Source organism: Mesoplodon bidens (genome assembly GCF_964165515.1).
Source record: "Mesoplodon bidens genome assembly, chromosome: X".
NCBI classification, from domain to species: domain Eukaryota; kingdom Metazoa; phylum Chordata; class Mammalia; order Artiodactyla; family Ziphiidae; genus Mesoplodon; species Mesoplodon bidens.
The window spans coordinates 78336969-78361893 of record NC_138163.1 but is presented as its reverse complement, the minus strand read 5'-3'; the positions used below and the strand labels follow the sequence as shown (position 1 = coordinate 78361893).

Below are 24925 nucleotides of genomic sequence, written 5' to 3'. Positions count from 1 at the left end.
ATACAAAAATCAGTCACATTTCTATATACTATCAATGAACATGCAGACACTGAAGTTGAAAGCACAGTAATATTTACAATCATTACAGAGAAAATGAAATACTTAGGTATATACTTAACAAAACATGTACAGAATCTGTATGCTGAAAATTTCAAAATGCTAATGAAAGAAGTCAAAGAAGAGCTAAATAAATCAAAAGGCATACTCTGTTCATGGATTGGAAGACTCAACATAGTAAAGATGTCAATTTTCCCCAAACTGATAGTTTTAACTCAATTCCTTTCAAAATCCTAGCAAGAATTTTTTTTTGTAAAAATGGACAAGATTATTCTAAAATTTATATGGAAAGATAAAGGAATAGAATAACTTATTTGAAAAGCAATAATAAAGTGAGAAGGATCACTCCATCTGATTTCAAGACTTATTATATAGTTATAGTAATCACGACTGTGTGGTATTAGTAGAGGGCTAGATATATATTGGTTTGGCCAAAAAGTTCATTAGGATAATCTCTTATGGGAATAAAAGAACAAAATTTTTGGCCAACCTAATAAAACAAGGCAACAAATTACAAAACCTTGACATAGCCCCACACAAGTATGATCAACTGATTTTTGACAAAGGTACAAAAGGAATTTATAATCTTTTTAACAAATGATGCCAGAGCAATTGGATATCCATAGGCAAAAAGAATCTCAACCTACTAAATATCATGCCTTATACAAACATAAACTCAAAATGGATCATAGATTTAAATGTAAAATGCAAAACTATAACACTTTTAGAAGAAAACATAGGAGAAAATCTTCAGGATCTAGGGCTTGGAGAGGAGTGTTTTAGACATGACATCAAAAGTACAATCCATTCTGAGGGTTGTCTTTTCATCTTGTTTATGGTTTCCTTTGCTGTGCAAAAGCATTACCATACAACCCAGCAATCCCACTACTGGGCATATACCCTGAGAAAACCATAATTCAAAAAGAGTCATGTACCAAAATGTTCATTGCAGCTCTATTTACAATAGCCAGGAAGGACATGGAAGCAACCTAAGTTTCTATCAACAGATGAATGGATAAAGAAGATGTGGCACATATATACAATGGAATATTACTCTGCCATAAAAATGAATGTAACTGAGTTATTTGTAGTGAGGTGGATAGACCTAGAGACTGTCATACAGTGTGAAGTAAGTCAGAAAGAGAAGAACAAATACTGTAGGCTAACACATATATATGGAATCTAAAAAAAAAAAAAAGAAAAAGAAAAAGATCAGAAGAACCTAGGGGCAAGACGGGAATAAAGATGCAGACCTACTAAAGAATGGAACTGAGGATATGGGGAGGGGGAAGGGTAAGCTGGGACAAAGTGAGAGAGTGGCATGGACATAGATACACTACCAAACATAAAATAGATAGCTAGTGGGAAGCAGCCGCATAGCACAGGGAGATCAGCTCAGTGCTTTGTGACCACCTAGAGCAGTGGGATAAGGAGGGTGGGAGGGAGGGAGATGCAAGAGGGAAGAGATATGGGGGCATATGTATATGTATAACTGATTCACTTTGTTATAAAGCAGAAATTAACACACCATTGTAAAGCTATTATACTCCAATAAATATGTTAAAAAATGGTCATGAAGGACCTAGGGGCAAGACGGGAATAAAGACACAGACCTACTAGAGAATGGACTTGAGGACACGGGGAGGGGGAAGGGTAAGCTGGGACAAAGTGAGAGTGGTAGTGTATATATGGACATATATACACTACCAAATGCAAAATAGATAGCTAGTGGGAAGCAGCTGCATAACACAGGGAGATCAGCTCGGTGCTTTGTGACCAGCTAAAAGGGTGGGATAGGGAGGGTGGAAGGGAAGGAGACGCAAGAGGGAAGAGATATGGGGATATATGTATGTGTATAACTGATTCACTTTGCTATAAAGCAGAAACTAACACACCATTGTACAGCAATTATACTCCAATAAAAATGTTTTTTAAAAAAACCCCAAAAAACAAAAAAACAAATATCAGGTATAAAGAAAGAAGAAGAGTACAATCCATAGGAAAAAAATTGATAAATTGGACTTTATGAAAAGTAAAATCTTGCTCTGCAGAAGATTCTGTTAACAGGATGAAAAGACAAGCTACACACTGGGAGAAAATATTTACAAACTGTGTAGCTAACAAAGACTCTTATCCAGAATATATAAATAAAACTCAACAGAAAAAAAACCCACAAACAATTCTGTTAGAAAATAGGCAAAAGATATGAAGAGACATTTTACCAAAGTGGATATATGTTTGCTAAATAGTCACATGAAAAGATGTTTAACATTTCTTGCATTAGGGAAATACAAACTAAGATTATGATGAGATACCATTATATATTTACTAGGACAGCTAAAATAATAAATGGTGACAATACCAAATGCTGGCTAGGATGTGGAGAAACTGAATCTCTCATATTGCTGTGGGAATGTAAAATGTTACAGCCACTCTAGAAAATAAGTTGGCACTTTCTTAAAAAGCTAATTATACATTTACCATGAGACTCAGCAATTGCACTCCTGAGAAATGAAAACTTGTAAAGTTTCTACATAAAACTTATAAAGGTCCACATAAAACCTCTACACAATTGTTCATAGTATTATTTGTAATAGCCAAAATCTGGACACAACCAAAATGTCCTAAAATAGATGAGTAGTTAAAGGGTAGTACATCTACACAGTGAAATACTACTCAGTAATAAAAAGGAACAAATTACTGATACAGGCAACAACTTGGATGGATCTCAAGGGTATTATGGTGAAGGACAAAAAGCCAATTAAAAGGTCACATGCTGTATGATTCCATTTATATAACATTCTTGGAATGACAAAATTATAGAGATGGAGAAGAGATTAGTGATTGCCAGGGGTTTAAAGGTGGTGGGGGGAAGCAGGTGTGATTCTGAATATAAATTGGTAGTACAAGGGAGATCTTTGGGGTGATAGAATAGTTCTATATCTTGATAGTTGTGTTGGCTATACAAATCTACATATGTGATAAAATGGCTTAAAATTACACATGCACATTGTACCAGTATCAATTTCCTGGTTTTGATACCTGGTTTTGTGCTACAGTTACCTAAGATGTAGTTAATGAGGGAAACTGGGTGAAGGGCATATATTACCTCTCTCTACTAGCTTTCCAATCTCTTGTGAATTTATAATTATTTCAAAAATAAAAAATTTGGGCCTCCCTGGTGGCGCAGTGGTTGAGAGTCCGCCTGCCGATGCAGGGGATACGGGTTCGTGCCCCGGTCTGGGAGGATCCCATATGCCGCGGAGCGGCTGGGCCCGTGAGCCATGGCCGCTGGGCCTGCGCATCCGGAGCCTGTGCTCTGCAACGGGAGAGGCCACAACAGTGAGAGGCCCGCATACCGCAAAAAGAAAAAAAAAAAATAAATAAAATAAAAAAAAAAAAATAAAAAATTTAAAACTTGAGTTAGCTGGAAAAAACTTATCCAAATCCCTTATTTTACAAATAGGGAAACTGAGATGCCAAAAGGGCAGGTGACTGCCCAATGTTTCACAATTAGTTGGTGCAGCACTGAGACCTTGCAACCTTTAATACTGTCCTGAGATCTATCTTTCTTTGGGACTCTCAAAACTCAACTTTCACCAGTGTACTTTCCAATGTTGACTTGCCCACAGTTCCATTGCATTCTCTTATATCAAAGTTCCAGTTTTTCTTGTGGGTCAGATTTCCCTTAAGAGTCTTCCTCCTTACTGGTTTTCCCCCCTCTAGATGGCTTAACCTTTTTTAGCAGCCATACACTTAAATATTTATTGCTAAGGTGGATTTTTTAACCCTTACTCCTAACTCTTCACACTAAACCTTAAGACCCGGCTCAGTCATGTTCAAGATATCTTAGAAGCTTCTTGCCTATTTTATGATCTCCTCTGTTGAGAAATGGCCCACTCATTAACTGGGCCTAGTAGTTCAAATCCACTGTCGATCACTATATGGTACCACCTAAAGAAATAAAGGAGGATATTCCACGTAAAACAAGTGTCTATAAAATATTCAGATTGAGATGCCCCACAAACAACTGGGGTGGGGGGAGGGGGGAAAGAGTGTCTAAAATTCTAAGGAGAGATCAGACCTTAGAGATATAGGTTGATGAGTCATCAGGGTATGGAGAATAGTTAAAACCATGGGGAAATTCTTCTGTAATAAGATAAACAATTCTTACATAAAGGAAAAATACCACGGGGGTGAGTAAAGTCAAACAGTGTTAAGTAGAGAAGAACAAAGGGTCTAACAGTGCTTTTTTCTTTGAGCTATGATCTCTGATGGTTGAAGCCTTGAACTGTTCCCAAGCATGTTGAGGAAAAGTAGCAGGCCTTTGTGTGATGGGGCGGTAATGCGAGGAGGGGTTCCCTCTGGATGAACTGTTTCAGCATTTTTTTGTTTTTGTTTTGTTTTGTTTGTTTGTTTTTTTGTTTTTGTTTTTTTGCTGGCTGTCTCTGACCTAGAAGTACCTTCACTCCTTTTAGAAGAACAAAGGAAAATCGCAGTTCATCTCAGACCTGGGGATTCTGATTACAAACATAAAGCATAAAACATATAGTGTCTAAAATGTTGCTAAAAGATACCTGAGGGCTGCTGCTCCTAGTGAAGAGGACCCCTAAATTATAGGAGAGGGGAAACAGAAGAAATTCTAGATAAGATTTTGGGAGTCACTGGTTTCTGACAAAAGCTTTTGCTGGGCCCTTAGCAATCCACACTTTCCACATTTCTTTTCTTTTTCAACCTTTTTCAACTGTAGCAAAAATTTCTTTTTTAAGCGTCACTCAGCATGTGTGGAATCTTTGTTGAGCCACATGCAAGTTTTAAAAGAAGCATGCAAGTTTTGCCATTTATCCTATTTTACCAGCAGATTTGGGGGTTTTTCTGGTTCTGTTTTTGTTTTGGCTGCTCTGCACGGCTTGCAGAATCTTGGTTCCCTGACCAGGGATTGAACCCACGCCCTTGGCAGTGAAAGTGCAGAGTCTTAACCACTGGACCACCAGGGAATCCCCTGGAGGGTTGTTTTTTAGATTGTGGTTTTTTTTTCATTTGTTTTGCACCTGGTATATCTAATTACTTGCCTATCCAGGCCCTGCTGTAGCTTCTAAATAGCGGCTAGATGCTGAATAAGCACACACACAAAAAAGTTGCCATAGCAACAAATCTTTAGCCATTGATTTGTTGCTTCACAGGCAATTAGGTGTAATCCTAGTTTACCTGGTAAAGCAGATGCCTATTACATGGGCTTTTTGGTTTTTTTTTTTTTGTTTTTTTCCTGCTGTCTCACAATGGACAGGTCCCATCTTATTCTAGAAAAACTGTGTCTGTCCCCTGCCTGTCTCCTTCATACACCTAGTAGACTTCTTTGAGCATCCAAAGAACATTGGGATGATGCATTCCTCTTTACTGAAGCTGGTTTCCCAGACCACAAGCTCAATGCTTTTTAAACGTCTCAAAATTAGACGTACAGGGACTTCCCTGGTGGTGCAGTGGTTAAGAATCTGCCTGCCAATGCAGGGGACACGGGTTCAAGCCCTGGTCTGGGAAGATCTCACATGCCGCAGAGCAACTAAGCCTATGCGTCACAACTACTGAGCCTGCGCTCTAGAGCCTGCAAGCCACAACTACCGAGCCCACGTGCCACAACTACTGAAGCCTGCGCACCTAGAGCCCGTGCTCTGCAACAAGAGAAGCCACCGCAATGAGAAGCCCGCACAGAGCAACGAAGAGTAGCCCCAGCTTGCCGCAACTAGAGAAAGCCTGCGTGCAGCAACAAAGACCCAACACAGCTAAAAATTAATTAATTTTAAAAATTAGATGTACAGATTTCACAGCCATTGGAGGTTGACTCAGCCACCTCTCCCACTCTAGGAAATGCTGCTTTCCTATCTTATTAATATCTCAATAGAATGTCCCTCCCATTAAAGTGCTAGGGAATTTCCCTACGTGATCACTAAGCTTTCCAACAAAGTAGGCACCATTAGTCCTGCTTTGCAGAAAGGAAAATTGAGACTCAGAGAAGATGTGTCATCTAAAACCACACAGCTTGTAAGAGGCATATGAATCTAACTGGCTCGTAAACCTGTATTCTTTTCACTGCAACTTTAGGTCCCCAAATCACCTCTCCCATGGGCCATTTGCTCAATAGGATCATTGCTGCTCATTACTGGTAAGATCCTGAACACTTATATTGCCTGTTTTTATGCATGAATATATTTATCCTTATACTGCCTCTTAAAGTTCCTAGGGCTGTGTGTCCTTATCCGGACACAATTCTAATTTTTCAGGTGGATCTCCAGGTGAATAGATTCTTCTGAAGGAACAAAGACAGAGGGAAGTTTCAGTGGGGGAAAAGCTGTCAGGAGGTAATCTTCCTAGGCAAGTGTCTTTCTTGCACAGGACTAGGGTCCACGTCAAATATGCTGTTTGCAGGACCCTTTGTCTCATCAACTTAGGGCAAGGTTAGAATCAGCAACTGCACTAGGGCCTTTTCCCAAAACTGGTTGCTTAGCCTGAGGAGATACTTCTGCAAATGAGCCAGGCTCCATGTGCACTCACCTACCGCCCTGAACATCTCTGGACTTGGCTGGGTCCAGGGGGATTGTGGCTACGAAGTCACCATTAGACCCATCCCAACAGTTAGTGGTGGCATGGCAGAGAGATGAGGTAGTAGGACCTACTAGACTAAGGAAGCAATGTATGCCACCATAACAAGAGGAAAAGGAGCCAGTTTCCATGTAGCTTGGTCTGATTCCCATGCGGTAGCCCAGACTGCCTTTCCTTTGACCCTATTTATTTCCTTTGGCCCTTTGCTTCTATATCTGAAACCCAGAAGATGAACTAGTAACTTGGACACTGAGGTTGGGACCCCTTTTCCCATGGTTAGGTTAAGGCCCTGTATCCAATCAATAAGTGGAATCTTTCAATCCAGAGTCTCCAGTTTTTCAGCTCTTGGGATGGTTTGAATGTAGACCTGCCTAGATGCAGGCAGTTGAACTGGGTGACTGTCAATCATAAAATGCCAGGGAATAATAGCTAATCCATAAATGTATGTTAACTTTCCTAGATTCATCTGAGTTTGCTGAATTTAGCCTACACATCAGTAAAATCACTGACAAGTAAAGAGTCACAAAGAGGCATCCAATGAAAAGTATCTGAACAGTCAGCTCTTTAAAAAATTAACCCAGTTGTCTCTTTGGTTCATTTTATGGACAACACTGCCCTCTACAGGTATTAGCAACGAAAAACAGAGCAATGCTGGCACAGTTTTCAGTGAGAAGAGCTTGTTCCACTTCATTTGTGGCATTGGGTTCCATTACCTGAGGATTTCTCAGTGATGGCAGAAAAGGGTCATTCGAATCAGATTAGAATAAAATAACACAAAGAGCCAAATTGTTGGGAAAACAAGGAAAGATAAGTGAAAAGATTAGAGCACTGCAGAGCCATCTCCAGGGTACTGTGGACTCAGCTTCCCAGCACTTACATTTGGAAGGAGAGGGGCAGGGAAGAGAGAGTCTTCTGTGCTATCATGGAACTTGCAGCAGCCACCCTAGAGTCAGGTCTGTCTTCGATTTTGCCACTTAGGAGTTAAAGTCAGAGCACTTCACTCCCATGATCAAGACCCCAACAGCTTCTCATCTCGGAATAAAATCATATCTCCCTTCCCTGGGCTATAAAACCCTCATGAACTGGCCCTTACTTATCTCTTACAGCTTCCCCCCTCCAACATTGATCCTTTTCCTCCCTCTAAATAATGAGCAGAGCTCATTTTCTGGGACTGCAATGTTCTGCTTCCTCTTCATTCAGTTCTCAGCTTGTGTCACCTCCTCAGAAAGGTCTTCTACAACCACCCTATTCCATCTCAGTCACAATCACATCACACCATTTTATTTTTTTCCCCAGCATTTAGTCACTGTCTTCATTTATATTTACAAATGTATCTGCCTCTCCCTACTAGAATGTAAGCTCCATGAAGGCAAGGGCCTTTGTCTTGTTCACCATTGTATCCTCTACACCTGGAATGGTATTTGGGACATAGATTCCAATAAAAAATTTTTCTGATGACCAGTACTAGCAGTGGGACCTGGAGCATATCATTTAACCTCTGATTTTATTTCAGGGATAAAATGCAAATATCCAATTGCCCCCCAATTGTTATGAGTATCAAATAAGATGAAAAATGTGGGGAAAAAAGAGCCTAGTCCAGTGACCCATAAACAGATAGATATTCAAGACACCTATTGGTCGATTCATCAATCCATAGGCATCTCTCCTTCCCTCCTCCTTTCAGGGCCATGCTGACAGTTCACATTAACCTTTCAGTGCAATCAAAGTGTGTATACAGTACTGGTGATTGGAGGGTGGATGCTGTAAATCATAGCGTGCTTTCAAGTGGGTCCCACAGTACCTCTCTGAAACAGTTGTAAGTAGATATTTCAGTCATCCACAAAGATGTCAGGGTTAGGAATCTTGCCCACTCGAGTTTCTAGGCTGATTTATAAACTGGTATTTTAAACAGAAAATAAGGCCTAAGCCAGGCATAGTTAATATATGCTGGACAGTTAACTTATAAGGAATTCAAAATCAAATGCACCAATAGTGTGAACTGAAGGGAACACTTTGGGGTGGGGTGGGGGAAAGAAAAAGAATGGCTTCTGCAAATGACAGCCTCTTCAGTAAGTGGTGCTGGGAAAACTGGACAGCTACATGTAAAAGAATGAAATTAGAACACTCCCTAACACCATACACAAAAATAAACTCAAAATGGATTAAAGACCTAAATGTAAGGCCAGACACTATGAAACTCTTAGAGGAAAACATAGGCACTCTATGACATAAATCACAGCAAGATCCTTTTTGGCCCACCTCCTAGAGAAATGGAAATAAAAACAAAAATAAACAAATGGGACCTAATGAAACTTAAAAGCTTTTGCACAACAAAGGAAACCATAAACAAGATGGAAAGACAACCCTCAGAAAGGGAGAAAATATTTGCAAATGAAGCAACTGACAAAGGATTAATCGCCAAAATACACAAGCAGCTCATGCAGCTCAATATAAAAAAACCCAAACAACTCAGTCCAAAAATGGGCAGAACATCTAAACAGACATTTTTCCAAAGACGATATACAGATTGCCAACAAACACATGAAAGGATGCTCAACATCATTAATCATTAGAGAAATGCAAATTAAAACAATGTGATATACAATGTCGTATCACCTCACACCGGTCAGAATGGCCATCATCAAAAAATCTACAAACAATAAATGCTGGAGAGGGTGTGGAGAAAAGGGAACACTCTTGCACTGTTGGTGGGGATGTAAATTGATACAGTCACTGTGGAGAACAGTATGGAGGTTCCTTAAAAAACTAAAAATAGAACTACCATACGACCCAGCAATCCCACTACTGGGCATATACCCTAAGAAAACCATACTTCAAAAAGAGGTGTGTACCACAATGTTCATTGCAGCTCTATTTACAATAGCCAGGACATGGAAGCAACCTAAGTGTCCATTGACAGATGAATGGATAAAGAAGATGTGGCACATATATACAATGGAATATTACTCAGCCATAAAAAGAAAGGAAATTGAGTTATTTGTAGTGAGGTGGATGGACCTAGAGTCTGTCATACAGAGTGAGGTAAGTCAGAAAAAGAAAAACAAATACCGTATGCTAACACATATATATGGAATCTTAAAAAAAATGGTTGTGAAGAACCTAGAGGCAGGACAGGAATAAAGACACAGACGTAGAGAATGGACTTGAGGACACGGGGAGGGGGAAGGGTAAGCTGGGACGAAGTGAGAGAGTGGCATGGACATATATACACTACCAAATATAAAATAGCTAGTGGGAAGCAGCTGCATAGCACAGAGAGATCAGCTCGGTGCTTTGTGTCCACCTAGAGGGGTGGGATAGGGAGGGTGGGAGGGAGGGAGATGCAAGAGGGAAGAGATATGGGAACATATGTATATGTATAACTGATTCACTTTGTTATACAGCAGAAACTAACACACCATTGTAAAGTAATTATACTCCAATAAAGATGTTAAAAAAAAAAAGAATGGCTTCTCCAGCTTTTTTTTTTTCCCAAGTGATTTTGACTTCAGACTTAAAAAAATAAATAATGGAGAAAGGGCCCAGTCAGTGCACATATCTGTACAAGGGCTGTTAGATAACATCACTAAAATGAAGTTTGGAATATATTTCTATTTAGTAGATTAGGCTGAATGATCTTCCTATTTAAAAATGTAGATGTTACTGGTCCCCACATGTGGAGAAAAGGGATTACCTTGGATGCCAGAGAAGATAGTATTATTAGGGAAGTGTTCTTTTTAATTTGAGCAATAGGGCAGAATTTGGGCTTAGTTGCTAAGTTGGTCTCTCCTTAGGAACAATCCTGTACCTTCGTGTTAACAGAGCCTCAGACACTGTTCCATTCTTTTCCTTCTCCCAGAAAGGGCAGGGCCAAGACAAAACAGAATGACTCTTCTGTAATTTTCAACTTTCATCTAGAGGGGCTACACCCAAGATTCTGAAAGAAGCTGGGTGATGTGCTCCTCTGGCTTCTTCCAAGTAAGCAGTCTGATTCACGTGCTAGAGATAGGTTTGTCACCCATGCTAGAAACCAACATTCATCCTGTACTACTAAGTGGGTTTTCAGATTCTTAAATAAAAAGGCCACAGAAAATATTACATTATATTCACACAGAAAATGTAAGTAAAGCCAAGCCAAATGAATCAGCTTTTTCTAAAACCTCAACTCCAAAAGCTCTTTCTTCACAGGAGTTAATATTTCACTTCATGTTGCCAAACAAAACAAAACAAACTTTCAGCAATGGCATCAGAGAGACTTGGTGTAGGGAAATACTTTCACTGAGGCTGAAGTTTGATCTGGTAGCCTCTATTCTCATGTTAACTTCCCCCTTCCATTCCAAGAAACTCATTTAAACATATATATTATCACTACAAAGTAGAAACAGATTGTAAATCCAGGTTAGCAGTTTCTAACCTATGCCAGGAGTATTCAAACGCAGCAATTTCAGATTATAGAGCGACTGCTTGGAAATTATTTGTATTATTTTAACATAACTAAGAGAATCCACATTAAACTTTGGGTGCTTGTTCCTGCAATAAGTAAATGTAACAACTATTTATTAGCTGCTACGTAATGCTGGAGTTGTGATGGGCTTCCCTAACTTTTAATCATAAGAGCCCTCAACCAGCTAAGTAAGGTCTTTTGCTATTGTTAATGGTTAGACTTCAAGTTTTGGTAGGGAGTGTATTCTTTTAACCTCAAAAGGGGAGGAGAAAGATGGTAGTTTTGTAAGCTTGGATAGACACTCTAAGCCACAGCTTTGACACGAAAGTAAAAGTGTGATGCCTATTTAGTTCTAGGGTAGTGTGAGCAGATAGGGTGTGCATATCTACAGGTGAACTTTTAAAACATATCACCATTTGCATCCCACCCACTTTAATCACTCTCTCCCATATTGTTCTAGAACTGTACTGTTCAATATGGTAGCCACTAGCCACTTGTTGCTACTGAGCATTTGGTGTCCAAAATGAGACATAGTAATATGTGTAAAATAGCAGATTTTGAAGACTCAATATGAAAAAAGAACAATGTAAATATCTCTAATAATTTTTATATTGATCACGTTAAAAGATTTTTACTTTATTGGGTTAAACATATTAAAATTAATTGCAACTCTTATCTTTATTCCTTTTGTAATGTAGCTGCTAGAGATTTTTAAATTACACGTGACTTGCATTATATTCCCACTGGACAGCACTATTCTAGAACATCTGGTACAGATGGGGAAATTGTGAATTTTTTTAAAAGTAGGTACATCACAGTCAGCAACACTGTCCACTGAGAAATTCAGCAGTATTTTCAGAGGCTTCGGGTCCCCATCCTGCCAAAAACAAGGGGAAGAGAAACCTCGGACCACCACAATGCCTAGTACATAGTGCAAGCACAATACATATTTACCTACTATTAGCTGAGGAAACAAACTCTAAATTCAGATGAGCCCTTGTTCACTCCGTTACTCCTCACTGCTCCCCTCAAATATCATTTGCATGGGGATGGATAATTATGCTATGTGTATCTTTTAAGGTTTTTGTAATACTTTGTCTCCCCACTGAAACGCCTGCTCCTTGTGAGTAGGGATTCTATTTCTCCCTGTGTTTAAATGTTGAATGAGGAGTGATAATCAAAGCACTCACCTAGGCAGCCATTTACTTATCCTAAATCTATTACTTGAACTGCCTTGTTTGTGATTGCTTTCAGAACACACAGTATTTTTCTGAATATGCTTAAGGGTGGCAATCTCCATCCACTGAGAAAAAGATAATTCTTTGAAACAGTCAAGACTCATCTCAAGGATGACAACATGAACTGAAGAGGGCTGCTTCTCTCAGTTGCTCACAAGTTCCAAGTATCTTCTGAGCAAGCATGACATTCTTGGAATGCCTATGGTTGCCCAAGGCAACTTTCAAGGGCATTAACTTGGATGCCAATAAAACTGGCTGGCATAGTAAGAAAAAAAGCTACAATTTTTTTCTAGTCATTTCATATTTCAAATCAAGTCATAACTGGGGCCAAGAGCACATTTAATGAGGCTGAGATGACCATTAACATTAAAGATTTCTACAACACATTCCAGCCTCCTTCCAAATTTTTGGAAGTGATACATCTTGATACACATAGTGCTAAGGTGTATTTAGTAATGCCCAAAGTGATTTACAGAATTTACAATATACGATCTTTCATCCTTCTCAGACTTGCCCTTTGAGCTTTCCTTGGCAAACTACCCAGAACCAATGTTTATCCTAAGAAATCATACCTCATAAGTAATTACCCTAGGACTTGAGATAAATATTTAAAAAAACAAATTAGGGCCCATATCATGGCAGCAGGATTAAGAGCACAATGAAAATAAGCTCTGGAATCAGAGATCAGACTTGGAAATACTCTGCTACTCATTATGTGACCTTGGGCAAATTACCAAATGCCAGTATCTCAGTCACATCATTTATAAAACAGGGTGGTAATAATAAACCTCAGAATAACTGAGGATTAACTTATAGTACTTAATAAAACACCTGACAACAACCAGAAAAAAATTAGCTGTTTTTAATATAGCCATTAGTAAACCATTTGCAAGGTCTTAAATTTAAATATTGCCTGAATTCAAAGAAACTGGACCCTAGCTTTCATTTCCTGTTTTTTAAATGACCATTAAGAGTATAGCTATAATCCACTGATTTACCAAATCCTCTGTTCTAGGTAATGGTCCTTTTCACTAAATTTCCCTCAACATGATGCCTGTGTATTGGCTTACTTTGTTGTCTAGAATGTGAACTATTCAGTGGTGTTGGTGTTCTTGAGTTTCAAAGAATAGAATCATGAACGACACTAAAAGTAAAACCCTGGGAAGGTCATGGGGAAAAGAAGAGCTGACCACACCAAAAATCCCAAGGAACTGTGTTCCTATGCCAATGATAGGGCTCTGTAGGCACTAGAGGAAATGAAATGGTAATAAAATTCACCATCAGCTAAATGAATACCAGTACCAAGGGGAAGTCACATCCAGGTATCAGAATGTGATGACCTACTTAGAAACAAAGACTTAGTGGTTTAGGCGACATGTTTAATAAGAGATTGGAAGTAGGGATGGGAGACAAAAGCTGTGTGAGCACACATGCACACCTAGACAAGTTTTTGTATTTACAGAGATCAAGCAAGGGAGTGGTCAGGGCAATGGTGAGAATACAAGAAACAGCAAAGATGCACCTACTTAAAAATGTCATTTACATAAATCTTTCCCGGATTCTTATACAGAAATAGAGTTTAATCTTTTATTTTACCACTGAAAGATTAAGCCATTAAATTACATGATACGGAAGTTATATTCCATAAACCAGTACCTGCCCACACTCAGTGAGGGGAATCAAAATCAAGGTTGCACTGTAATTCTACTTGATTCTAAAAAACACATCTGACATTGGTGTGAAACAACAGAACCTTTATCAGATTCCCCTTTTAAAAGAAAGACCCAAGGAGAGATGATCAAGCACAAATGATCACTTCATGCATTTTATTGATAGTCTATATTTTAAATCTGCAGTATGACATCTTACATAGGGAAAAAGCTTCTTCCTAAAAGATAACTATTAATAATCAAACCAGCTTTAGTATGACTGACCTTTCAAGGTCTTGTTTTGCATTAAACAAGTTAACTTTTAGCAGGTGTAAAGCACTGTACAAAAAAAAAAAAAAAAGGAAACTGGGTACATTCTCAAAATTTAACACAGGGCTTCCCAACCAGGAGTCTGCTGGATAGATATTGGAGAAGGGTGTTATATTCAGGTTTAAATTGAAAGAAAATGAGAAACCAGATAAAGCAAACCAACCAAATTCACTTCACTTTGTGCTCCTTTCTGCTTTTTTGAAAGTCTCTCCCAGAGGTCAGGAAGCCCTGGTATAACAATCACTTTAGTCTTTACAGAACATACATTTATGTGCTTCATGTTCAAAGACATAAAGGCAGCCTTTGTTACTGTTCCCCCTCCAAATCCCCTCAGGTTCTTACAGGCTTCAGAAAACTTTCCAAAATTGCTGCCCAGTTCTTTATCTGAATCTAAGTAAACATCTATACCAAAGCAGCTCTTCCTGGGAGAAGATAAAACAGGCACATATACATAACCAGGCCAATTGCGTACCTACTCAACTTGATACCTGATCACATGGCCCTACATCTTTAAAAGCAGCACCAGGGACAAATGGAGCCATCAAGAGGTAAAATCCAAACATTGGACAGTTAAAACACAAATCACTCAGTTAAAAGAACGTTAGTAAAGGGGCATTCAAGAGTTAAGGCTGGACAGCTGGTTCAGCCATACCTTGGTATTAGGATAAATCTGCAAGATGAGGAACTGATAGAGGAACCCTGAAATAACTAGGCACAGTGGTATGACGGGGTTCACCTTCACTGCATGTCTTTAAGATATCACTCAATCTAAGTAACTATAAAGCAGCTTGGGGGTCTTTAGTAAACAAATCCTAATCAAAAATAAGTATCTCTGAGTGTTGAAGGGTGTGCCTATTTTCTTCAAATTTGAATTAAAATACCTATGTAGACATGAAAATAATCGTAAAACTGATACACACTTGTTATTCCTTGAGAGTCCAACAGCTCAGTAACAGCTCAATTCTACTGTATTTTAGATACAAAATGGAGTTACTTAAATCAAGTGAGATTGCTTACTTGTTGGGAATATTAGTATTTTAGAAATGTTCCAGTTAAGAACTCATTTCAGAATGCTAAAAATTGTAAAGGGCAGGTATGTAACTCACAGCTATTTCTTAGTTGCTTATTAAAAATCTGATTTAAAAATAACTGAAATACTAGTTACTTGGATCTTGCACTTTAATTTTCCAAATGAAGCATAAATTGACTTACATTTTCAACTGTTTTTTCAAAAGCGCACAATTTACTCGTTAACTCAATGAATTACAACACTGTTACTGAATATTACACATACTGAAGAATTATACTAAGGGGGAAAAAACGCCTGACACTTTAACATGTGCCTTATCAGTCTCTTGCATTACTAAGGTACAGAATACTTTAGAAAGTAGCAATCAGCATAGTCTTATAAGACAATAAAAGTGCCCTGCAAACGTGGCTTCTATGTATTTAATATTGGTAATACATTTGACAGGGAAGCCAGTAAGGTAAAACTTAAAAACTCAAATAAGGCAGATTACAAGTATTTTTCGTTCACAAAAGAACAAAGAAATGGGGTGGAGTAAAGGGAGGAATAAAAATATCCTCCATCTTTAAAAGTATCAACAACAACCACAAGGTGCCACTGTATTCTAGCAAGCTGTAAAAATGGCCATTCACCTCCCTATCACATGGGTATTTTGCGAACTGCCAAAAGTTATGGCTGATGCTTGACCCGTTTTATGTCGTGGACATCTGGGAAGCAGGTGGTTAAATACAAAGTATACTAAGTGATAACCCTTCATAAATATAATTTGAGACACGGACACTAGGAGAGAATACTTGGCACGGAATGAACATGTTTTCCCAGGGGAAAAAATTTACTTGAGGTAACACTTATAGCTAATAGTTTCCTAATCATAAAGTTTGGATGAACTCCAACAATGTTTTTAGAGATTTTATATATATATATATATATATATATATATATATATATATATATATATATACACACACACACATATATATATATAAAATCCTGGTGCTAAACGTTTTTTGTCGTTGTTAACTGTACAACTGATTACCTATACTCCAACACTAATGTGAACACTTTTCTCAATCCCCACCTCCATCAACACCACTGAGGTATAAGTAATGTGTTCTTTTTAGAGCAAATATTCCAAATTAAGAATATGGCTCATCCTCTAGTGTTGCTACAGATAAAGTCTGCAAACTTTAAAGCTAACTTGTTCAATTTTGTTTTTAGTATTAACAAATCTCAATCATGTCAACTGCTTGGAGTTAAACATAACACCTCAAACGTTTCAGACTAGTAAGTGAATTTTAAAAAATAATCTGAAATATTCAAGGAAATTCCGTTTTTAGTACTTTTCCCTATGCCTTGAACAATGTTTCCAACATTGTTTTTCTTGTTCCTATTACTGCATGAAGTTCAAACTAGGTCCTCAAGACAGAACCTTTCTGTAATAAAGAAAAAGTGCAAAGATACAAAATGAAATGTAAAGTCTTTTGCAAGAAAATGCTTCCTCAAGAGAACAGGTATTTGGATGCTGGTGGGAAAAAAGATTTTTTGTTCTCCAATGTACATCTGACACCTACAAATGACCTTGTCTTCAATGTCCATACTAGTAAGTACATATTGGTCATGGACCTTGCAAAAAAAAAATCAAGTAGCAAATTCCACTAAAGTATTTGCATCCATTCTACACAATCCAATGGAAACTAATGAGTGCTACTGAAAAAGGTTTCCACATGCACATGTCCAATATGTGCATCCTACTGAAGGCTAAAAACTTAAAATTCTATTTCCAGTGTTTATGAATAGCTTCAATATCTACATTCATAACCAGCATTCTGCATGAGTTACCTCTTTAATACTTCACAAATGAGTAAAATACATCTTGGGAGGTTAGGAAGGTACCTGTTAATAACTTTCTTTTATGCTTAGAATGTGATGCAGTTGTTCTTAAACTATTTGAAATGAACACCCCTATATAAGAATGGGACATTTTATACCAAGAGGAAACTGGGTTTGTTTTTAGCCAATCAGGACTACCCTGCAGATCTGAAAACCAAAGAATACACCCTTAGGAAAGGAGACATGGCTCACAAATATAAAGGAATCCTGACTTTTACATGGACATTTTTTAAAAAAGATAAAATGTATTACATAAGCGCCATAAACAGTGAAATCTGCTTATATCAAAAAAAAAATAAGTGAAGCTTTGTTTGGACATTATTTCCTTGCAAGAGCAGTACATATCCTTAGTAAACAACTACCATATTTACAAGTTAATTTCCTTGATACTTAGGTAGGATTGAAAGCCAGAGGAAAATATGAAAGAATGAGCTTTGAAATAATCTTTACAGCTGAGCTGGTAACAGTTAAGGTGGCCAGATAATTTCTAAAGCAGACTTGTTTATTTTGTAGAGTATCTGACTAGGCCTGGGTAATTAGCTCACTTTGTTAAAGGCCAAGGATGTGTTCAATCCCTCTTTGGGCCCATTAGCTTTTCCCAGAAAAACAAAGACAGTCCTCCACAGTCAGACTAATCCTAACCCCAACGAGCCTCAAGAGAAAGTTGGCAACAGTACTGGGGTTCTTCACAAAGCTTACTAAGGAAACAACATAAAGTGCATATCCCATAGATATGTGAGTCAGCATTCTCATCTTCAAATATGGGCAGCACATTTAAAATTTCAATTTCAAATAACCCAACACGACTCACTTTCCACAAAAAATAAAAATCCCTTAATTCTTCACCTTGTCTTTAAATGTGAGATGTTAAGTCTGTGTTAGAGAGATAGTAACAAAACATTAAACAAGTGGGCACTGGTACCTTGAATGACAAATCTTGAAAACAATGCAAATTTGAGACTTTCCTATTAGTACACACATCTGCACCAACTTCAATTCCTATGCTAAAAGTGGTTTATAGTCTCTTTCCTCCATCTTTTGCTTTTTGGGTTTTTTTTTTTTTTGAGGAGCAGACTTGTAAAAAACATCAGTGTAACTTGTGCTTAGGGGTAGTGGTTTGCTTTCCTTAAACCAAAGCTCTGCCAAATTTGCATCATCTGCTCAAGTAGAATATTGTGTCCAGGACCTCACCATATGAAACCAGTTCACTCACATCTGTATGACTACTTGTCTTCATGAAAAGTTTAAGTTCTTCCAAGCAGTTTTCTTTACTCCTCGTGTCTTTCATTTCCTGCCTAAATCCAAGTTAAAATAAACAGTTTCCACTGATCTTCAATGCAGTTCAATTCTGCACTCTTGTCCTTTCCTTTGCATGTCACAGTAGCTGTTCACATACATTAAATATCATAGATATGTTCTGCTCTTACATCTACACACTTACAAAAGCAGCTTTGTACTTTGTTTGGTGTGTTTTTTACTATGTTGGCTCACAAAAAGCAGTTTTTTTTCATTTCTAAGCATGGTACTTTACAATTTTTAATGCATTAATACAACAGTGCATTGGAAAAGTACTGAGCCTCTACAAAATAGCTTTACATTTTTAAACAAATGAATGTGATTTTTTTTCACTTACACAAGCATAGGCTTTTTGTTTTAATATTTCCACAAGATAAATATCTCAATTAAACTATAAGCTCACTCTACAGTGTGCCACAGTGATGGGCTTAGGAGACAGTTATACACTTAGAAGATCCTAACCTTAGTGTTATTTACACTGACATGTCCAATATCACCTTGTCTGAAAGGTGAACAAATGATATTCAGAATGTAGGTGAATTTGTGCCAACTAATAACTGGGAACAGTATAGCTTTAAGCAATCACTTAGGAAACATGTACTTAACCTAGTCTAAACTGGGAATTTCCTTCGTCCCTCTTTCCTATGGCATAGGAAACTTTAAAGATCAACATGAAACAGATAAGAGCCATTGCTAAGGCAGATCTTTTAAGATAACAAAGGAGAAACTGACAACTATATATGATAAATCATCAGTAATAACAATTACTGATACTGAAATCAGTATATCAGATTTTTATGTCCTAAAACGTTGCTTTTTAAATATTTCCTTTTATTCTGGAACAGAAATTAGAGAAAGGACAATGATTCATTCAGAAAGCAATGACTCAATTCAGGTTGCTACTTTACATTTAAGCACCACTCAAAAAGTGGACATAAAGCAAGTGATTCCTGTTTGCCCATCACTATACCAGCTACATAGCTGAGAGTTCAGACCTTAATCACACAACGCTTTCTCTGTTACCAGAAGCTAAGACTGCTCTGCGACATATAGGACAAGTAGAATTCTCAGATAACCAGCGATCGATGCAGTGGACATGGTACTCATGGGAACAAGGTAGTTTACGAAGTTTGTTGCCTTCTGTGTATTCTGTAATGCAAACACTACAGGTTTTTAATGCATCGTTTTCACCAAAACTTCTCATTGCCAAGTTGTCAATCTGTTCTTTGGTGAGTCCTCTAGGTTGGTCATCATCATCCTCATTTAAGAGGAAAAACTGAGCCAGACTAAGGAAGGGCAAAGAGCCACTTTCATCAAATGTTACTGGGGCCCTGTGTCGACCCTCTCGCCTGGCACCTGATGAGCCTGATGATGAGCTTCCTTCATTACTGCCTTCAAATACCTCTGAGCTAGTCTCTGAACTTTCACCACTGGAACTGGAACTAGGACTGGAACTGGAACTAGAACTGGAACTCGAACTAGAACTTGAACTGGAACTCGAACCAGAACTGCTACTACCACCAGAACCCCCTCTTCCATTCCGTGACTCTGACCTTTCCATATTTCGACTCGAGACTGAGCCACTAGGCTCTGAATCACTATCACTGTACATAAAGTAGCTTAACTCACCAAAACCTGTCATTATCTGCCTTAACATGGTCTGAATTGCAACAGATGTAGTCTCACTTAAACCAGTATTTAAGATTCTACGAATCGGAATTCTGATGGTACTGACATAGGTTCTCACACCTGCTCGCTCAGAACGTGAAAACGTACGCCTAAAACCTCCTCGTTCACTTTCATAAGTGACAGTGTTGTTTGGCGTCTGAGACCTCGACCGAGTTCTGCTAGCTATGCTATCTCTCTGCCGATATTCTCCAGGACGAACTCTTCTTACTTGAAGATCAAGGACTATGGTTGGAGGTCTCTGGCCTGATCCTGTAGATTCACCATTGCCAGTTGTATCTGAAGACCCTGCTCCTTGTGAGGCATTTCTGGTTCCAGAAGCTGCAAAGAGACCTCTACTTAGCAAGTCAGGTCCACTTATTTGCTGTCTCAATGTCACGTGGTGCCGGGTTCTAGAACTTCCCTCAGTCTCATTTACCAAAGGATGCTCAAAAGTCTGAGATGAGATACTATGATGAGATCTTCGTGGAATTTCACTCATTGGATGCAGAGGTGATCTACTTCTTTCAGCTCTTGCTCGGGTTCTCCGATGGTCTGGGCTCCTACTTCTTGCCCTTCTCTGACCTCTGGTAGGTGGGGCTTCTCCTGTTAATGATTCAGTTGAATTTCGTTCTGATCTGGGTGGCCTTGCAGATGTTGATTCAGATCGTGGATTTTCCACTTGCCTTTGGCTGTTGTCCATACTTTCTCCACTAGAACGTCTTGCAGATAGCTCAGTTTCATTTTCTGGATTTTGGCTCCCATTATTACGGTTAACATTGATCTCTAAACTGAATCTGAAATCACCGCTGTTTGGATTAGTCCGGCTCACTGCTCTCCAAGATTGGTTTCCTCTTTGCCCACTTCTTGTTGTATTTCCAGTTTGTCTGACGGAGTTAAGCCAGTCTATTATAGAGTCACCATTAGACACATCATCTGAAGAGTCTCCACCTGTTTTTAAAAAAGGGAGGGGAGAGAGGGAGAAAAAGGAACTATTAAAATTAGGAAATTATATAAGAGTACTCAGAAACTTCATATTAGAAAAAAAGAACAAAGATTCTGAACAGATTTCAAATTTACAGATTTTTGTAAACCATACTGCATTGATTTGCAGTAAAAGCAGGAAAGTTTCAATTCCATTTTAAAAGAGCAAGCTAATCATAGAGAAATTTAGGGAATTTTTTTTTTAAAAAGGGAATTAGGAAGAAGTCTATTTTTAGCACTTCATCATATACAGAGCCTAACATACCACTGTGGGCTGTCAGATGACAACATTTTTTTCAGTCCACTGCCAACACTAATGTAATCAAACAAGGTAAACGCCAGTTAAGGTACAGAGCTAATATTTTAGCTCAAATTACATTTTTTTGGTCAAATTTTCATTTGTCTACATTTCTTTAGGCTCTTGACTTAACTGCCTTTGATAATATGGGACATTTAAAAATACAAGACTGCTTTAGTCACTGCAAAAATATAAACAAGATTTACAGGTTTAAAAGTATTTGAATACTTCTTCACGTTACCAAGATTTTAAATTAACATGAAATTGGAGATCAGACCAAGTAAATAGTCTGAACCTAGCACAGTACATATAATGGCACATTCAAGAACCTAACTGTTATCATGGCTCCTTATGTTAGTCAAATTCCCTAGTTCACATTGAGGGAGAAACACCAGACCCGAGGTAAGAGCAAGATTTCTCAACAGTGGGACTATTTATATTTTGAGTCAGATAATTCTTTGTTGTGGGGGCTGTGCTGTGCATTTTAGGATGTTTAGCAGCATCCCTGACCTCCACCCACTAGATAGCAATAGCAAACCCCCAGTCATGACAACCAAAAATGTCTCCAGGCATTGCCAATGTCCCCTAGGGGGCAAAATTATACCCCATTGAGAACCATCAGATTAGAGAATGCAACCTGTCTTTCTGCTGGTGAGGAACTCATGTTTATAAGGAAGGAATAAAACAGTAGGTAGGGGGAAATTTCAATGGAGGTGGAAAATCAAGAAAAAAAAATCAGATTTAAAATAGGCCACTCCTCACTATGTTCTAATTAACACAAAAACCCCAAAGGTGAAGCAGAAAAAAAAAAAGTTAACATTCTCACCAAACACCAAGAAAATGCCAGTTGTTTTTATGAGCAGTTACTTAGCACCAAATTAATTTGTGCCATTGCTAGGTTATCTTTGGCTGACATTTATCGTTAGGAAGCTCCTTATCCATTCCATCCTCCACCCTTCTCCCCACCCCCAAGCAAAATTTACCTCTATTTTCATCTGAATTTTGTGGTGGTGGGCCCTCTTTAATTTGTTGTAGTCTTCTCAGCAACTCTTCCTCAGTACTTTCACCTAAAGTAGTTTAAAATGTTTGCCAAATTATGAATAAAAAACAATAACTTATCCATCTGAGATGACAACCAGAGTGAGCAGGAAACCTGGGTAAAATTCACCTATTTGAGAGCATGACATTACAACTTATATTTATTCACATTTCTTTCCAGTTTACAAAATGCTTTTGCGTACAGTATCTCACTGTTTAAAACTGCAACTCTGGGAGGCAGATATTATCTGCATTTTAAAACAATGAAACTTAGACTGAGTGAGAGACTGACGTGTTAATATATGGCAGGGCGAGAATGCCAATTTTCGCATTCTGACTCAAGTCTGGTACTGTTGCCTCAAAATGCACTCCCTCTTATAAGAGCCACACTAACTAACACCTTACCTTTTAAAATTTAAGGAATCACTCAAAGGTTAATAGAATTAACAAGAAACAAGGAGGAAGGGAGATAATGAATTTTAACTAGAATCAAATGGGACCTCATCAGGCAAAGGAGAATAACCAAGCACAAAGTTCTGAATAATTGACTATTTTACCCAAGGCTAGCTCTGGTTGATTATGACAGAGGAAGTCTGTCCTAAGAACTGAAGTTCCCATTAGCTCCTCAAGACTACTAATGTCTAGTAAGTTATATAAAGGTAAATAACAAAAAGATTGCTCAGGTCCACTCTCTTGAATTTAGCTCATTATAAATTCATAATATAATTCCTAACTAAAAAACCTGACATAGGATAATTCCAAATATGCGTGAACAAAATCATGTAATAAGTACAGCAGTTAATGTCACTCTACATCCCTTATATTAAAATCATACTTCATAATGGCTAAAGAAACATTTTTTTAAAATACAGGTTTCCTTTTTTTTTTTAAGACAAGCAATTTACATATATAAATCCTTAAACTACACATTGCATACCTGGGGTGCCTAGCAAATTGTTATCCCTCATAAGCCTATAATCTTCTTCACTGAGGTTATTTACAAATTGATAGAAAGCTTCTTCCCGATCCAATCGGTCCATCTGACTTCTGCGCTGTGCTGTAGACTGATCACCGCTTCCTTTATCGTTAGAATCTGAGCTTTCCATCTTGATGAACAAGTGGAAAGTTATCTAAAAGGAGAAAGGAGATCAATCTTGAAAACAGAAGTCAGTATGTATTCTATAGAACAGTTTTAGTTATGTGAAAATCCAGAATGCAGGTCCAGACGTGGATTTTAAGACCTCATATGAATGAAATTTCATAACAGAAAAACTCCTGAAAAGCACTGTTATACTACGAAAAGACTAGGCCAGGGGTTGGCAAACTATGGCCCGTGGGCCAAATTTAGCCCTGGTGCCTATTTTGTCTCCTTGAGATCTAAGAATGATTTTTACACCTTTGTTTTTTTAAGAGAATATTCTGTGATGTGTGAAAATTATATGAAATCCAAATTTCAGTGTTCAAGTTTTATTGGAATACAGCCATACACATTCACTTACATATTTTCTATGGCTGCTTCATGCTATAATGGCAGAGCTGAGTAGTTGTGACGAAGACTGTATGTGGCACTCTCACTGCTTTGCACTGGCGATCTGTGCACTGTAAGTTGCAGTGATGCAATTATAACTTGACAGCATTTCAAGTGCCATGCTTATCACCACACTGTGACTTGTTTTTTGCTTTTTTTTTTTTTTTTTTTTTTTTGCGGTACGCGGGCCTCTCACTGTTGTGGCCTCTCCCGTTGCGGAGCACAGGCTCCGGATGCGCAGGCTCAGTGGCCATGGCTCACGGGCCTAGCCGCTCTGCGGCATGTGGGATCTTCCTGGACCGGGGCATGAACCCGTGTCCCCTGCATCGGCAGGCAGACTCTCAACCACTGCGCCACCAGGGAAGCCCAATGTGACATTTTTTAAATTACCAATGCACGCTCATCATATTAAATGAAGAGAAAATAAACTTCAAATGCCTAAAGGTGCAGTGGAGTATGGATTATTAGATGGCAAAGGTTATATTTATAATGCAACAGCAATAAAACTGTGCTAAAATAATAAAATATGCATTAATATTATCAGACTAAGCATTCATCACAATATTCCCAATTCACAGGAAAGCTATAGTCTGAAAAATTAAATAAATTAAAATAAAGTATCTCATCACAAAATATTTCCTCACAAAAATAAAAAATGAGGCTTCAACCAGAGTAAGTTTCCAAGTGACTCATTTGTTGGCTAAGCAAGCAAAGCCATTTGTTGATGATGTGTTAGTTAAACTGTGTTTGACTGCAGAAGCTAAAGAAATGTGTCCACAGAAAATAAACTTAAGATTATTAGCCTTCTGATGAGAACAGTTGCTCAGAAAGTTGAGGATATCGGGATATGTCAACAATCAAGTGAAAAACAAGGGAGCAAATGA

At 38.2% G+C, this 24925-nt stretch overlaps 1 protein-coding gene across 2 annotated transcripts in view; it reads right to left on the bottom strand.

The window, feature by feature from the left end:
- Positions 1-13705: 13705 nt before the first annotated feature.
- The window catches only part of RLIM (ring finger protein, LIM domain interacting), a 30416-nt gene continuing 19196 nt past the window's right edge, over positions 13706-24925 (bottom strand). For both annotated transcript variants that reach the window (XM_081221323.1, XM_081221322.1), the window contains 3 exons: positions 23451-23643; positions 22459-22542; positions 13706-21144 (listed from right to left, as the gene is read on the bottom strand). In XM_081221323.1, the coding sequence (XP_081077449.1) occupies positions 19529-21144; positions 22459-22542; positions 23451-23619 (1869 nt within the window). In that variant the 5' untranslated portion in view covers positions 23620-23643 and the 3' untranslated portion in view covers positions 13706-19528. The remainder of the gene's footprint in view (positions 21145-22458; positions 22543-23450; positions 23644-24925) is intronic.